General features: G+C 37.9%; 1 protein-coding gene across 2 annotated transcripts in view; it reads right to left on the bottom strand.

The window, feature by feature from the left end:
- Positions 1-16,947, bottom strand: part of ETFA (electron transfer flavoprotein subunit alpha) — a 112,419-nt gene extending 95,472 nt beyond the window's left edge. Inside the window, exons 1-2 of one of the 2 annotated variants that reach the window (XM_077128477.1) lie at positions 16,779-16,947; positions 2,581-2,727 (exon numbers count right to left, since the gene is read on the bottom strand). In XM_077128477.1, coding sequence (XP_076984592.1) covers positions 2,581-2,727; positions 16,779-16,817 — 186 coding nt within the window. In that variant the 5' untranslated portion in view covers positions 16,818-16,947. The remainder of the gene's footprint in view (positions 1-2,580; positions 2,728-16,778) is intronic. The other variant, XM_077128476.1, reaches the window with a different exon arrangement.
- Positions 16,948-17,548: the final 601 nt, after the last annotated feature.

Raw genomic sequence — 17,548 nt, 5'->3', positions numbered from 1 at the left:
CAAACAAGATTATTAAAAATTTAGGATGTTAAATTTAAGCTCCTTGGTAACTACAAAGAAAGTATCAGAAAATATGCAAGCTTATAAAGACAGAAATTAGAATACGGGTTGCCAAGGATGAGGAATGGGGGGATGGGGAGTTAATGCATAACGGGTATAGGGTTTCTGTTTGGGGTGATGGAAAAGTTTTAGTAATGGAAGGTGGTAGGGATACCACAACACTACGAATGTGATTAATCCCATTGAATGGTATGCCTGGGAAGGGCTGAGATGGGAAAGTTTATGTTGTATATATGTTTCTACAATTAAAAAAAAAAGCAAATAAACAGACAATGACAATTAAAAGCAACACATGCTGAAATCTATTCTACAACTAATTGTTGCACTGTGCTATGAAATTTATTGCTTTTTTTATACATCTTATTTTTCACAAAAAAGTCTTATTGTGATGACAGAAAAATATTTACTCCTTCTAGTCTCCAATGCTCTGGAGCAGCCAGAAGGAAAAATCTGACAGGATGGTATGGTAGCCCATGACAAACTCTGGGATCTGTCCTGTAACTATTCGTTGAAGACTGCTTTGAAAGCTATTACTTTCTTCTTTCTTTGCTTTATATATACATTACACTATGCAATAAAGAAATTTAAAAATTAAAAAAAAAAAGCAATACATGATCCTCAGTAGAATACCAAGGGAGGAGAAAAGAATCAAAGGGACCTTATTGGGACATATGAAAAATTAGAACACTGACTATAAGCTATATAACAACGCTAAATTTCTTGAGTTCAATAACCGCACTTAAGGTGGTTATATAAGTTAACACTGGTTCTTAGGAAATTTATATAGCAGTACTAAATGTGAGGAGCATGATGTATATAACCTACACTCAAGTGTTCAGAAAATGGACTGATAGCTAGCAGACGGATGGATGGAAAAAGAAAACATGATACAGCAAATGTAGCAAGATGTTAAAACTGTAGATATGGGTATCTGGAAGGGTAGGGGTATGTTGAAGTTCTCTGTGTATTATTTTTGTAACTTGTCTTGTAAGTTTGAAAGAATTTCAAAATAAAAAGTCTTTTTTTAAAAAAAGTACCTCTGGTGAATTGTAAGATTTAAGCCAAATGTTTATCAACAGATAGCTTGTACTACAGAGGCCCTCACTGGCTATCACCACTTTATTATAGATGCATCTGTATTAGCCTCTCTGTCTTTAAGAGAACTTCCAATTAAAACACCCCAGTTAATTCCAAAGAAGCTGTATACAAGCCCATGATATAAATCAATCGGAATTTTCCCACTGAAACCATCTGTTTTTTTACTGCCAAAAACTCCTGGCAATACTCCCAAGAATCACTTGCTGCTTATCGTGTCTTTCAAAAGCTAGAGAAAACAGTATAATATTGAATCTGGCTAGACTATTAAATTATTAGTTTCTTCATTCAGGTAGTGATTATTTTTCTTTAAGATGGAATTTAACCTGATAATAATATTGTGACTGAGGAAGGAAGAGGATTTCTGTTTAGATTTTCCTAAAGTAGGTTAAATAAAGTGCCACTGTAAATATGTTTAACTAACATTAGACTAATTATTTAAAATCACAGCAAAAAAAAAAAGCTAGAATTTACATATCTGAAAACAGGGTAACTGAAAAAATAGCTTAGCCATTTCACCATGTATTGTGGCTTACATATACAGTGTTAGCAGAATTCAGATAAAGAAATCCATATAACTTAACTAACTTTAAGTCTGCTCAAATTCATTCTTTTACAGTATCAATTTCATGTAGAAAATTATACAAAAGTGATACTAGCTTTCTGAACCTGGATTATCACATGCTCTGCATTAATGCAACTTAAATAAATAAATAAAATCCTGTAGAAAGAAACATGCCCTTTTCAGATTTCTCCCTCTGAGGTCCAAGCTCCCAACTACATATTCAGCAACTCCTGTACATGAGTGGGAATTAGTGGCTTAAGCTGTACAAACTTAACTGAAGCACAGTTTCAACTACACTGTGGCCAGGTGGCACACACTCTGCAAAAAATACTTTTCCAGGGAGTTCATTTATAAAGCTGTCATGGTCTTATTTCAACCACAACAAAAAACAAACAAACAAGCAAAAAGAATATGTCTTAGCACTAACCACAGTTTGGAAAGAATAGTAGTTACATTTCAATTCTTATACCAATTAAAAATTAGCACCCATGATACTTTGCCAGATTTACCACTTTCAGGAATTAAAAGCAATTAGCAAGCATATTCATCAATTCAAAAAAGGGATTGGCTATTAACCTCTAAGGGGACTGAAATATTATAATTCTATTTTGTACCTGATGGCACATCATGGTTCCATTGGAACTAAATCAAGTATTCTTCCTCATTTCAAGAGATAAAAAGCTTAGTGAGCAAATCTTTTAATACCTTTTTCACATGTAGTAATAGTTGTAACACTGGCCATTTAATGAGGATTAGAGCCCAGTTTGGGTTACAGTCCTCAGCATAATTCTCTGTTGCCATTTTTCCCTGTCTCTTGATGGAGATTATATTTGCTATGGCTGACCTTAAAAATTTCTCACCTTGTCACATTTGGTTCCAGCTACTAAGCAGGACACTTCACCTCCAAGAAGTTTGGCAGCAGTGATGGTATTTAAAGTTATTGGGGCTAGAGTATCATTTGCATGCTCAGCTATTACCAGGGTACTCTGAAATCGAAACAATGAAGCCTAAAAAGAGAAAAAAAGGGAGAGAATGTTATCAATACAAATAGATTTTTTTACTCTAATTGTCAGTATGTGTGCTTTAAAGAAAACTATTGTGTAAACAATACTCAAGTTTTATAAATATATTTATAAAATATTTCCTTAATAGCAAAAATTGGGCTATTTGCACTTATCACTTTTACTACCAATAGTCTTAACTAGTAAAAATGGAAAAATGCCAATTACTTCTCTACTGTTAAAATTTTTTAAATGATTTCAAAACAAGTTTCCCACTAATCTATGTCCAATGGAAGACTACTAAATATACCTAAATGTAAAATCCTTAGACAGAAGTTAATGATCACACCAGGAATTGGTCTAATTCTACTGTCAATCACATCCAGTTACAACAATACGGCTAAAGAGTTGTTATATCCAGAAATAATGAGTTTGAAATCAACTACTGACTTCTATTGCTTCAGGCTAAATGCATGGAAATCTTTTTTTTTTTATCCTTAAACTTTTTTATTTTGGAATAATTTCAAACTTACAAAACAGTTGCAAAAAAAATAGAAAACCCATTCAGAGAATTCCAACATACCCCTACCCCTAAATACCCAGATCCACCAATTTTAGCTTTTTGCCATGTTTGCTATGTCATTCCTTCTTTCTTTCTTTCTATCTACCTATCATCTTCTGAACATGTGAGAGTAGGTTGCATATATCATGCCCCTTTAACTCACAATACTTCATTTATGTTTACTAAAAACAAAGATATTCACTTATGTAACCACTGTAAGCAGTTACCAAGTGCAAGAAATTTAACATTGATACATGATATAGTCCAACTTTTCATAGCCCCAATAATGTCTTTTTGAGCTTTTTCTCCCCCACTATTAGATCCCCTCCACAATCTTGTTGCATTATCAATGTATCTTTCGTTGCACTTTATTAACAAAAAAAAATTTATACATACCTTACCCCTTACCCCTACCTTTCATTGATCACTAGCATTTCAAACTAAATTTATTTCAACATTTGTTCCCCCTATTATTTATTTTTATTCCATATGTTCTACTCGTCTGTTGACAAGGTAGATAAAAGGAGTATCAGACACAAGGTTTTCACAATTACACAGTCACAGTGTGAAAACTATAATATCATTATTCAATCATTGTCAAGAAACTGGAACACAGCTCTACATTTTCAGGCAGTTTCCTCCAGCCTTTCCATTACATCTTGAATAACAAGGTGATATCTACTTAATGCGTAAGAATAACCTCCACGATAACCTCTCGACTCTGTTTGGAACATCTCAGTCATTGACACTTTGTCTCATTTCACTTTTCCCCCTTTTGGTCGAGAAGGTTTTCTCAATCCCTTGATGCTGAGTCTCAGCTCATTCTAGGGTTTTTCTCAATCCCTTGATGCTGAGTCTCAGCTCATTGTAGGATTTCTGTCCCACGTTGCCAGGAAGGTCTGCACCCCTGGGAGTCATGTCCCACATAGACAGGGGGAGGGTGGTGAGTTTGCTTGTTGTGTGGGCTGGAGAGAGAGGCCACATCTGAGCAACAAAAGAGGCTCTCTTGGGGGTGACTCTCAGGCCTAGTTTTAAGTAGGCTTGACCTATCCTTTGTGGGGTTAAGTTTCATATGAACAAACCCCAACACTGGGGCTCAGCCTATAGCTTTGGTTGTCCACACTGCTTGTGAGAATTTCAAGAATTCAACTTGGGGAAGCTGAATTTTCCCCTGTTCTCACCATTTCCTGAAGGGGACTTTGCAAATACTTTTCCACTCACTGATCAAATCACTCTGGGTTTCATCGGGGCATCACTCTGGACAAACCAACAAGATCTCATGTCCTACCCAAGGTTCCATGTACTTACGGCGTTCAATTAAGCTGTCTACATAAGTTATATTAGGAAATGCACTAGTCAAAATATAAATTTTGTACCAAATAAACATTTTTTGCTTTAGTCTCACATATAAGTTGAAATTTTAAAATATTAATTACCATCTATTTTCAGCACCCTGCAGTAATGACATTCCTTTGTTCTTCCTCATGCACTTTTTTTTTTTATTTTAACAAGTAACTACGCACTTTTCATTTAGCAAGGTATCTTGAAGATCACTTCATATTGGTATATAAGGAGCTCTCTCTCTCAGGATCATATTATTTGACCAGTCCCCTCTTGATTCTTTTTTTAAATTGTGGAAACATACATACAGATAATCTTTCCCATTTCAAACACTCCCAAGCATAACATTCAGTGAGATTAATCAATTAGTAATATTGTACTATTCAATACTATACTTTTCCCATTACCCCTAAAGTAACTCAATATCCTTATGCATTAACTTATATGTAACATAAATTATGATTAATGGAAGTTAATCATAAAATGTCTGCCTCTTTGTGCTTATTTCATACTAATGTCTTCAAGGTTCATCAATATACGGCATGTATCAGAACTTCATTCTTTTAAAAGTCTGAATAGAATATTCCATTTTATGTATACACCACATTTTGCTTATCTATTCACTGGTTGATGGACACTTGGGGTATAGCTCTAAAAGAAGGATTCCTGGGTAATATAGTAGTTCTATGTTAACTCTTTGAAGAACCATCAATTGGCTTCCACAGAAGATGAACCATTTTGCATTCTCACCAAAAATATACAAGGTTTCCTATTTCTCTGCATGTTCCTCAGCTCTTGTAATTTTCCTGTAAATCTGTGTTTAAAGTATAATACCCTATAAAAATTTTGCTAGTGTTTTCACCATTCATATAAGCTTATGAATTAAAAAAATTTTTAAAAGCTAGAAACCAGCCAGTATCTCAAATGGAGACTATACTGGTTTCCCAGCTGCTAAAAAAATACTACCTTTGCTGTGTTGGTTTGTCGTTGGCTTAAAAACAGCAATTTATTGACTTACGGTTTCAGAGAAGGCTTGCTTCCTACCAGGGTCAGCACCTTCCAGCTAGCCAGTATTCTTTGGGGTTCTTCAACTTTTCTGTCACATGGCAATGCACACGGTGGCATCTTCCTTCTCTTTGAATTTCCATCAACTTCCAGCTTCTGGCTGCTCCTTGCATGCAGTGCACTGAATAGTGTACTCCAGTTTGGATATGTTCTTGGTCTTAGCCTGCATTCTGGTGGGTGTGGGACCATTGCAAGAAAGATTTCTTCAAGATGTGACTTCAGTTAAGGTGTGGACCCACTGAATCAGATCAGGTTTTTTTTTTTTCTTTTTTTAATTGAGAAACCTTCCCACACATACATTCCATACATGGTGTAACATCAATTGGCTTACAATATCATCACATATTTGTATATTCATCACCAGAACATTTTCAGAACATTTGCATCACTCCAGAAAAAGAAATAAAAAGAAAAAACTCATATACCCCATACCCTTTACCCCTCCCTCTCACTGACCATTAGTATTTCAATCTACCCAATAGATTTTAACCCTTATCCACCCATTATTTATTTATTTATTCTCCATATTTTTTTACTCATCTGTCCAAATCCTTGGAAAAAAGAACGTCAGACACAAGGTTTTCACACTCACAGTCACAGTGTAAAAGCTGTATCTTTATACAATTGTCTTCAAGAATCAAGGCTACTATACTGGAATACAGCTCAACAGTTTCAGGTACTTCCTTCCAGCCACTCCAATACACCTTAAACTAAAAAGGTATATCTATATAGTGCATAAGAATAACCTCTTGACTCCGAAATCTCTTAGCCACTGAAAATTTATTTTGTCTCACCTCTCTCCTCCCCCTTTTGGTCAAGAAGGTCCCATATTGCCAGGGAGATTTACACCCATATAGGGGTAGGGGCAGTGAGTTCACCTGCCAAGTTGGCTTAGAGAGAGAGGCTACATATGAGCAACAAAAGAGGCTCTCTAAGGGTGACTCTTAGGCATAATTATCAGTATGTTTACCTTCTCCTTTGCAGGAATACATTTCATAGGGGCAAGCTTCAAGATTGAGGGCTCAGCCTATTTATTTGGTTGTCTCTACTGCTTGCGAGAATATCAGGAATTCCCCAAAAAGGGAAGTTGAATATTTCTTCTTTTCTACCCAGTCCCCCAAGGGAACTCTGCAAATACTTTTTTATTCATTGCCCAAGTTACTCTGAGGATATGTTGGAACAGCACACTAACCTGGACAAACCAACAAGATTTCACACCCTATTCAAGATTAAGCAGGTTGGGCTTTAATCTAGATTAATGGAATCCCTTATAGGCAGAATGAAAGTCAGACAGAGAGAGAAGCCAGACCATGTGACAGAAAAGTCAAGGACCATCTGGAGCCAGCCCCAGAATGCCACAGTTATTAGGAATAAGTCATCACTTTCTTTTGGACTCCTCCTAGGCTCAAAACTGTGAGCTAATAAAGTCCTACTGCTTAAGCCAATCCACTGTATGGTATCTGTTTTAGCAGCTAGGAAACCAAAACACCATGACTTCTCTTTCTATATCCAACTCCCTTGGCTTATAAGGATTTCAGCTATATTGAATTAAGGCCCATTTTCATTCAGTTTGGGTACACCTCAACTAATAGCAAGTCATATGTCCTATATACAAATGGGTTCACACCCTCAGCACTAGGGGTGAGACCTGAACATGCCTTTTTGGGGGCACATGATTCAATCTCCAACAGAAACCTTAGCTACTGCAGACCATCAAGAGACCATTAACAGTTCATGGTCAAGTGGAATAATTACATTATATCTCAACCCTTCTCTTCAACCCTCTAAATGCCCCTCTCCCCAAACCTGATGAACCCAATCCATAGCTGGGGGCCAGAGACTCTACTCCCAGGAGGCAAGTCTTCCCAGAGTAGAATGCTTCTAGAACTTCACCAACCTGACAGTGGGGAGGAGGGAGAGGACACCAAAAGCAAACTCTGCCAGGGGAAACAATCACTGCATCATGTATCAGCAGATGGGTATTTCTTTCCTCTCCCCTCTCCCCAACTTTTCTTTACTTACAAGGAGTAAAGGAAAGGGGAGAAAATGAGACTTTCATTGCCACCAAATCAAGTACCTATTTGTAGAACTTTTTCTTTTTTTATAGTAAAACATGTCCAGTAAGAAGGGAGGTAGTTAAAATTAAGGTTAGACCACACAAAGGATAGGTCAAGCCTACTTAAAATTAGGCCTAAGAGTCATCCCCAAGAGAGCCTCTTTTGTTGCTCAGATGTGGCCTCTCTCTCCAGCCCACACAACAAGCAAACTCACCACGCTTCCCCGTCTACGTGGGACATGACTCCCAAGGGTGCGGACCTTCCTGGCAACGTGGGACAGAAATCCTATAATGAGCTGAGACCCAGCATCAAGGGATTGAGAAAAACCCTAGAATGAGCTGAGACTCAGCATCAAGGGATTGAGAAAACCTTCTTGACCAAAAGGGGGAAAAGTGAAATGAGACAAAGTGTCAATGGCTGAGAGATTCCAAACAGAGTCGAGAGGTTTTCCTGGAGGTTATTCTTACGCACTAAGTAGATATCACCTTGTTATTCAAGACGTAATGGAGAGGCCGGAAGGAACTGCCTGAAAATGTAGAGCTGTGTTCCAGTAGCCATGTTTCTTGATGATGATTGAATAATGATATAGCTTTCACAATGTGACTGTGTAATTGTGAAAACCTTGTGTCTGATGCTCCTTTTATCTACCTTGTCAACAGACGAGTAGAACATATGGAATAAAAATAAATAATAGGGGGAACAAATGTTGAAATAAATTTAGTTTGAAATGCTAGTGATCAATGAAAGGGAGGGGTTAGGGGTATGGTATATATAAATTTTTTTTCTGTTTTCAGTTTATTTCTTTTTCTGAATAGATGCAAATGTTCCAAGAAATGATTATGATGATGAATATGCAACTATGTGATAATATTGTGAATTACCGATTATATATGTAGAACGGAATGATCAAAATAGGAATGTTTGCATTTGCTTTGTGTTTTTCGGTATTTAAAAAATTTTTTTAAAAATTAAGGTTAGAAACCTTTATGACTATCTTGGATATTTTATTATGAAAAATTTCTAGAATAGACATGTTAAATAAAGAGGAAGGCACATTTTAAGATTTCTGATACCACCTACAAACTGTTCCACAGAAATGTTGTAGTAATTCACAATTTCTGAGATGGAATGAAAGTTCTTATAAGGCAAGTATCTTGCCTGTTCATTTTTTTATCACCAGTCCAATATAATAACTTCTTTTTTCAATACACATCTACAGAACTAATTATATGGTACTTTTTAAATCAGAGAAGCATAATACCTTATAAAGGACTTTGTAATTAAGACCCAAAGCTATAATTTCTGATTTAGATCACATTTCACAAGAATTGCCAGTAACAAACTATTTATTACCAATACATATAACATATTTATTATGTTTCATACATCATTCATCATAAAAAGTATGAGATTTCCACCACCGTTTGAAGACTAAATCCAAGATTTGGTGGCAGAAGGCCCATGTTTGCTGCAAATTATAGTTCTATCATGAAATAAACTGGGTAGTTCTACCAAGGAATTACTGAGCTTTTTTAGAACTTCCAGAAGGAGACTGTATATTCTTTTCAAAAGATTGTTCAAAAAAGGAGATATATAAGAGTAAAAAATAAACAAATATATTTAGGAACCCACTCAGTCCATCTAGCTGATCAATTTTTACTAGATACTATATACATCTTAAGGGCTCTACGTTTTACTTCATCAATTGACCCCTTTGTAATTTTTTTTTGATGTTAAGTTTCCTTCTACCTCAGTGTTCTACCTTACATTTCTGAGACACCACCTAGAGAAAAGCTGCAATGGTTGTGTGACTTAATTCAGTAACAATGGCTATGTGGAGCCTAGACCAGGAGAAACGGGTTTGGTGACATTTAAAATGTTACTCCATGATCAGGAGCCTAGTTTCCTCAACTACAAACTGAGAGAGATGATCTAGATCAGAGTTTTCAAATGATACTCCAAAGAAGGCTACAGGTTTCAAGGAGGTACTCAGAAGCCACCACACATGATAAAAAGGAAACTAGGTGAGTGGGAATACCACAACAGCTCCCTTTCCTGCCCAATCCTACCCCATCCCCCCACTTTTACTTTAACCAAATTAACCAAACGAACATTTATAAAACACTCTACTAAGTATTTTTATATACAGTATGTTATTTAAAACTCGTATTAACTCTATGACGTTGGTACTATTATTATCCGGACTTGACAGAATGAGGAAACTGGACTTAGCGGCCATTTATTAGGAAGCAGAGCCAGGTTATGAGCCCAGGTAGTCTGACTCCAGTTTGGGTTCTTAATTACCAGTTCACCTCAAAGCATCACCATTTTTAGCTGTTTTATATATGGGTCATTCCTGTAAGATTTCACTTAGGAGAAGTTCTCTTGCTTTAAAAAGAAAAATTAGTATTAGTCAAGAAGAAATGTAAAAGATGGTCTCAAAGGTCTCTGTTCCAAGCTCTAAAAATTCCATAACCCTAAAATTCTAAATTATTTCAAGTAAAAGAGTTGAAAACTACAGGCCCATGACTGAAAGGATTTTTTAAAGCAACAAATTTTTCATTTTATTACTTTATGACCTAATGCCTCTATATACTCTATACACTCATTTAACAAGTTATAGAAAGAAAAGGAGTCAGATTCTTAAAATATTTAATGACAACTATTGAAATACTTAATGTTAATTGCCTCAAAATAAATCTCAATCTCTTCAAAACACTGCAATTAAAATTAAGTAATGCAGACCAGTGCCACCATAATTCTTGGACACCAACCTTCTTCTTTTCTACCCAGTCCCCCAAGGGAACTCTGCAAATACTTTTTTATTCATTGCCCAAGTTACTCTGAGGATATGTTGGAACAGCACACTAACCTGGACAAACCAACAAGATTTCACACCCTATTCAAGATTAAGCAGGTTGGGCTTTAATCTAGATTAATGGAATCCCTTATAGGCAGAATGAAAGTCAGACAGAGAGAGAAGCCAGACCATGTGACAGCAAAGTCAAGGACCATCTGGAGCCAGCCCCAGAATGCCACAGTTATTAGGAATAAGTCATCACTTTCTTTTGGACTCCTCCTAGGCTCAAAACTGTGAGCTAATAAAGTCCTACTGCTTAAGCCAATCCACTGTATGGTATCTGTTTTAGCAGCTAGGAAACCAAAACACCATGACTTCTCTTTCTATATCCAACTCCCTTGGCTTATAAGGATTTCAGCTATATTGAATTAAGGCCCATTTTCATTCAGTTTGGGTACACCTCAACTAATAGCAAGTCATATGTCCTATATACAAATGGGTTCACACCCTCAGCACTAGGGGTGAGACCTGAACATGCCTTTTTGGGGGCACATGATTCAATCTCCAACAGAAACCTTAGCTACTGCAGACCATCAAGAGACCATTAACAGTTCATGGTCAAGTGGAATAATTACATTATATCTCAACCTTTCTACGGTACATAAACCTTTTCAAACCGGCACAGTACCTTTCACTTATCGTGCGCGCGCGCAAGAAGTTCATTAGGGAATGCTCTTAGGAACAACACCATGGCAGAAGCAAAGTAGCAGTGGAGAAGCTGAACTGCAATACTGCAAAACAGTCACAACAAAGATCTCAGTGGATTCCACGAGGCACCCTACAGCTGGGATGGTTCTTCAGTGTTCTCCCAAAATTGAAGCAAGAGGGCTGCAGATCCTCCTTTCCACAATGCGTTAAGGACACAAAAGAACAAATACTGTATGATCTCACTGATATGAAACAGTTAGAATTAGCAAACTCAGAGTCAGAATCTATAACACAGGTTACCAGGGAATCTTCCAGAGAAGGGGACAGGGATAAGGAATAGGGAGTTAAGGCTTCAGATGTATAGGGTTCCTATTTGGCATAATGGAAATGTTTTGGTAATGGATGGTACTGATGGTAGCACAACATTGTAAACATAATTAACAGCACTGAAAATGTGTTTAAAGGGGGAAATGCTACATTGCATATATGGTTTCAGAATAATAATTTTTAAAAAAATCCATGGAACTGCACAACACAGTGAACCCTAAGTTAAACCATGAACTACAGTTAATAGTACAATTATAAAATTGTGCTTTTGTCAAATGTTCCACACCAATGCAAGGTGTTAACAATAGGGTGTTATATGGGAATCCTGTATTTAAGCCATGATTGGTCTGTTAACCTATAACTCCTTTAATAAAGAAAGAAAAAAAGTAAAATAAGTGTCTAATAAGAACACATATGATATGAACAGAATTAAAACAATGATAAACAGATAATTTAAGACTAACACAAAAATGAAGTAACTTTTATCCAAATTAAATCCCTTACAGTAACAGTAATTGCAGAGCACCTTAGTTTACAACGTGAATTCAGATATCCTTTCAGAATTTCCCCAGCCCCTCACTAAACTAATCACAAAAAGACACACAAACACACCCATCCCCAACACCCTATTCATGCTTTCTGTAACGCACTTAAAATAATTTGTTCGATGTCTGTCTTCTTCAGTCTATTTACATCACAAAGGTTTGTCTTGTTCTCCACTGAGAACTCAATACTTCTGTGCCTGGCTCATAGCTGGCATTTGAATGAACGTTCAGCAACTAAATGAAGATTCCAATGATCAAAAATGAAAACCAACGGTTTCTATCTCAATGATAAGTTGATCATCTAAACACTTACAAGGGTCCTTAACAAGAACAGCATAAAAACTAGCCAATCACTAAAACAGATACCCGAATTATGCCTTAAAAGAATTTACCCTAGACTACTTACTAAATTTGATTCAAAGAGTAAAATGTGAAGTTTCCTTTCACATACAAGCCACATACGCTTAAAAAGTTGATTGGCCCCTATAAGATAGTTTACTCTTTTTTGTTTTTATAATATTTTTACTGAGAAATCTTCACACATATACAGTCCATACATAGTATACAATCAATGGCTCACAATATCATCACATACTTGTGTATTCATCACCTGACCATTTTTAGAACTTTTGTATCAGATAGTTTAATTCTTAAGGGCAGGGTTTAAAGAGGTTATTATCCTCCCTCCACCCTTTCAGAGCCAAATTTCTTCAAAATAATGTCCATATATACCACTCTAAGTCCTCAGATTCCTTTCTCTCCTTTATTCATAGCAAACTGGCTTTCATGTCCAAAACACTGAATCTAATCTCTTCAGAACCACCAACAAGCTCAGCATTGCTAAGTGCAACGAACACATTTTGGTCCTCTCTTACTAAACTGCAGCAGTTTCCGACACTGCTTTTGCTCTTCAGTCTTTCAGAAGCCATCAAAGAGATTTAATGCTCAGAAGTTCCTGCTGTGGCTTTAACTGTATGTCCATGTAGTAAATTACCACAAGGGTTAGAAGGGGGGTGGAGGTGCAGGAAAGGCTGGAATCTCACTCCCTACTTTACCCTTAGAAACCCACATATAACCTAAAATAGTAAGAATAATTTTAATCTACTTCCCCACCACTAACCCCTTTGGAAACTAAATGGTATGAAGGTTTGGGGGAGGGGAGTCTTTGGGTTTTTTAATTCACAAACAAACAAAAAAAATCAGGAATAAGCTATATAAGCTTTCCAAGTTTTACTCAAAGAGACAAACAATAAATAATTAAAGTCACCTATTTCCATTTTAATATACATTTTATAATAATAAAATGTATATTACATTTCTGTACTTAAACTAAATAACTGACTTTAACCTCTTTAGTAATAAAATATGGCTGCTTTTAAACATGACCAGAAATGTCATATGACATTGATTATAATATTAAAAACACAGTCAATTTACTTCACTTTAAAAATAGACAAGACCCTTAGGAGACACATTGGCAGGCAGCATAATTTTACTAAATTCACCCTATGCAATAAATCATCTTTTAGAACCACACCAAAATTGGCTCTCTTTCTTCTTGAAATGAAATTAAAACTTCCATAAGAATTACAGAGTTCAAACTCATTCATCAATGCTAGACCACAGCTCTGAAAAGTGCCATGTTCCGTCATACCAATCTCACAGCTTCTGAATCATCAGAGTATTTCCTCCTGTCTGGCAGTAAACACAGTGAGAGGAGCACTCAAATGACCTTGAAAGTGTTGCTTCACTTCCATATATTTCTTTGGTATCTTATTAGTCAACAAATCAATTTTGAATGCAAATGAATACAATACCAACAACAATAATTTAAATCCCTGTAAGAATGTTAAAATTGAAAATGCCTGACTTTTTATTTTCCCCTGTGTGTTCTCTAGCTTCTTACCATAGATGTAAAATACCACCTTCATTGACAGATGACGTTATGGAAGGGGTCCCGAAACCTCAAAGACTTTACTCAATGGCACAAACCAGTCAAAATTGGAAATGCAACTTTGATACCAAAGGCAAATCATTTAACTTACATTCTAACAATTAAGATAATATTTTAAATATAGTTTCTAACTTGATTATTAAAAGCATGTTTTTGGAAATATATCTTCCTAAATTTACTCATGGCTAGCTACAGAACAGTTAGAAACATTTGAAGAATGGAGATTTGAGATCAGCTATTTTGATTTTATGGCCTTATGAATAAACAGGAGCCAGACTGAAGAGGCTCCCCCTTTACAAATATGGGACAATTTGTTCATCAAAATATATATACAGAAAATAATAGATTATAACTCACTAACTGAAATATGGATCCATGAGTCCATAAATAAATAAGAAAGAAGGCAATGTTCTTCCCTGTAGTACAATGCTAACTAGTAAGTGTAGAAGGAATGGTGGAGTTAGAAAGTTACCATTTTGCAACCATCATAATAAGCATTTCTCAGGCAAAAATCATCACAGGATGAAAGTCTGATAAGAAACAGAATAGTTTCAAAGTCTCAATGCATCTCTCCACAAATTACTTTAAAATTCACAAAGGAAGACTAGTAACTTTACAGTGAGAAACTGGTGAACTCAACTTTAGCAAAGGGATTCAAGTTGCACCAACAATGATGGGATAAACCAAAATAAAGCGTCACCTAATATGCACTGAATTAACTACACATTACATCTGTGATAATTTGCAAAAAATACATAACCTGAGCCTGACTGTAAGGAAACATCAGACAAACCCAAATCAGAAGACAGGATAAAAAATAAAAGGTCTATACTCTTCAAAAATGTCACTGTCATCAAAGCCAAAAAAAAACAAAGGAGGAACCTTTCTAACAAAGACTAAAGAGACATGAAAACTAAGTGTAAGGCATGATTCTGGACTATCCTAGACCAGAATAAGGAAAATTGCTATAAACCACATTGATGTAACTAGCAAAACTTGTCAATAGCACTGTATCATTATTAAACTTCTTGATTTTGACAATTATACTGAGTTTTTCAAAATGAACCTCCTTGTTCTTAAAAAATAAACACTAAAAAATAAAAATAAAAAACATTTATACTTTAAAAAATATTTAGGGGTATTGGGCATGTCTGCAATTTACTCTGAAATGGTTCAGAAAATAATAATATGAATATATAAAAAGAGCTAAAACAAATGTGTGAAACTTAACAATTGGTGAAAGAATTGAAGAATTCTTCGTACTATTTTTTCATATTTATTATAAGTTGAAATATTTCAAAATTTAAATTATCTGTACTTATGTCCTGTTTTGGAAGTGTTCCCACCATTTCCCATACACTTGTAATTCAAATCTCTCATACACTCTCAAAGACTTTAGAGCAGCTACTCTCAGCTTCAAATCAAGGTCAAAGTCTTTAGAAAAGTCCTTGGAAAACTGCAATAAACATCTGGAAAAACCATGTCTGTTTATAACGGTGTAAATAAGAATTACCAAAAATCAATCCTGATTTTTTTGTTAGTGCTACAAAACTAATGAGTCTGCCCCCCAAAATCGCTCATTTCATATATGCCAGACTCTAATCCAGTCCATAAAACCACCTTTCAGTTATTCACAGATATTCTTCCATAAATCCGGCTCTGATTTCTGGAATCTTCCCAAATGCAAGACTTATAACTTGTTTCTATCTACATCATACTGGGGGAGGGGAACTCCCGGAGGAAAGCGAATACACAAACCTGAAGGATGTGGGTTTTTAGGGGAGGGTGGGGTGGGATTTTTTATGGAATAAGGAATAAGCCCAAAGAAAGGGCCTACAGACATCTGGATAGATTGACAGCTACTTCCCGGGGAGAAAAGCCCAGCGGTGAATGGAAAATATGCCAAACACCAAAAAAAAAAAAAAGAGGAAAGGTACAAAACGTCAAAAAGTTTCTGACCCAAGTTTAGTAATCTCGTTTCTCACTTAACTTCAATGTTAATTAGAAATCTACATAAACTGTTACTTGACATGTGTCTGGCCAGTCTCCAATTCTCCCACAGCATTTGGACAAAATTTATCAGCCCCTCCCACATTAGGAGTTAAAAAACGTGATAAACTCACGAGGTGTCCCAACTGAAAGCACCACAACGCACCGCTGCCACCGGTTCTCTGCCCATTTCAACACCACGTGCTGGCTTAAAAGCAGGTCAGACTGCAGGATCAAGACGCCCGCCGCTCAAAAGCGGCTCAAGTCGTCGGACTGGACCGCGGGCCTTGCACAGACAGTGGCCTAAAGGGAGCTCTGTCCCACTAGCCAGGGACAGACACGCACCACCCCCACGCCGGTCAGTGCCCGGATCAGACGCGGAATCCTCCACAAGCGGCGGCTCCAGGCTGGGCCGGGTTCCCAGCTCCCCCCGGGGGCGCCTCCCGCGCGACATTCGGTCCCCGCGCGTCAGGGGTCTGGGCCGCCCGCTCCCCTCCCGGTGTGGAGGACCTGGGGTGCCCAGCAGGCGCGTGAACCCCGAGAGAGGGGCCAGAGGGGGCGGGGCGCGGAGGAGGGGCGCGGGGCGGGCAGCTTCCCTACCCCGGGTCACCAGGCCCCGACCTCTGGCCCGACGCTCCCAGGCCCCGCGGGCCCGACCTGCCCGCGCGAGGGCCGGTGACCGAGCTCGGCCCTCCCCGCCCGGACTCACCGCCCGCCGGAGCTGCCCAGGAGCTGCCGCTCGGAACATGGTCTCTGTACAGGTCGGGTCCGCACCTCAGCCTCCCGGCAGCCGGCAGCCTCCAGGCCTCCAGGCCAAGACGCACGGCCCGGGCCAGCCACCCTAACGCTCGCGAGAGGCGCGAACGAGAGTGGGCGACCTCAACGCGGACCGCGAGCGCGCGCTTCCCGCCCGCCCATTGGACAACCGCGCAGCCAATGAGGGCGGCGGAAAGTTGGGGCCGGACTTGGAAGTGGGGTAAAGGTGAGGTGCTCTCTGGGAGGCTGGGTTTGAAGCGCGGCGGTGGAGCGGCCGAGGCAGGGGGGAAGGCTACTTGCGACTATGGGCCAGACGGTGTCCCAGCCCCACAACAGGCGACGTCGCTGGAGTAAACTTAACAAGTGAACTGATGACGTCACTCTCCTGGCTTCCACCCTCCCCCCGCCAGGATGAAGTCCACCCTCTCCCTCCATTCATTCATTCGCTCGTTCATTTATTCACAGGTATCAGTGCTGCAGCTATGATGTGCTAAGAACTCTTCTGGATGAGGGGAATATAATAAAAAATGCATAAGATGTTGTCCTACCTCTGGGGACCTCACAAGATTTAGGAGGAAACACACAGAAAAGCATATCCTTTACCATTATGGAAAGAGAGTTAAAAAAAAAAAAAAGAAAGGGAATGTGTACAGGGAGTTAGGGATATTTGAACTGAATTCCAGAAAAGGAACCTCCAGGACAACAAGAATGGAGGAACTGATG

This window comes from Tamandua tetradactyla, chromosome 14 (genome assembly GCF_023851605.1).
Source record: "Tamandua tetradactyla isolate mTamTet1 chromosome 14, mTamTet1.pri, whole genome shotgun sequence".
Taxonomy (NCBI): domain Eukaryota; kingdom Metazoa; phylum Chordata; class Mammalia; order Pilosa; family Myrmecophagidae; genus Tamandua; species Tamandua tetradactyla.
This window is presented reverse-complemented; position numbering and strand designations above follow the sequence as displayed.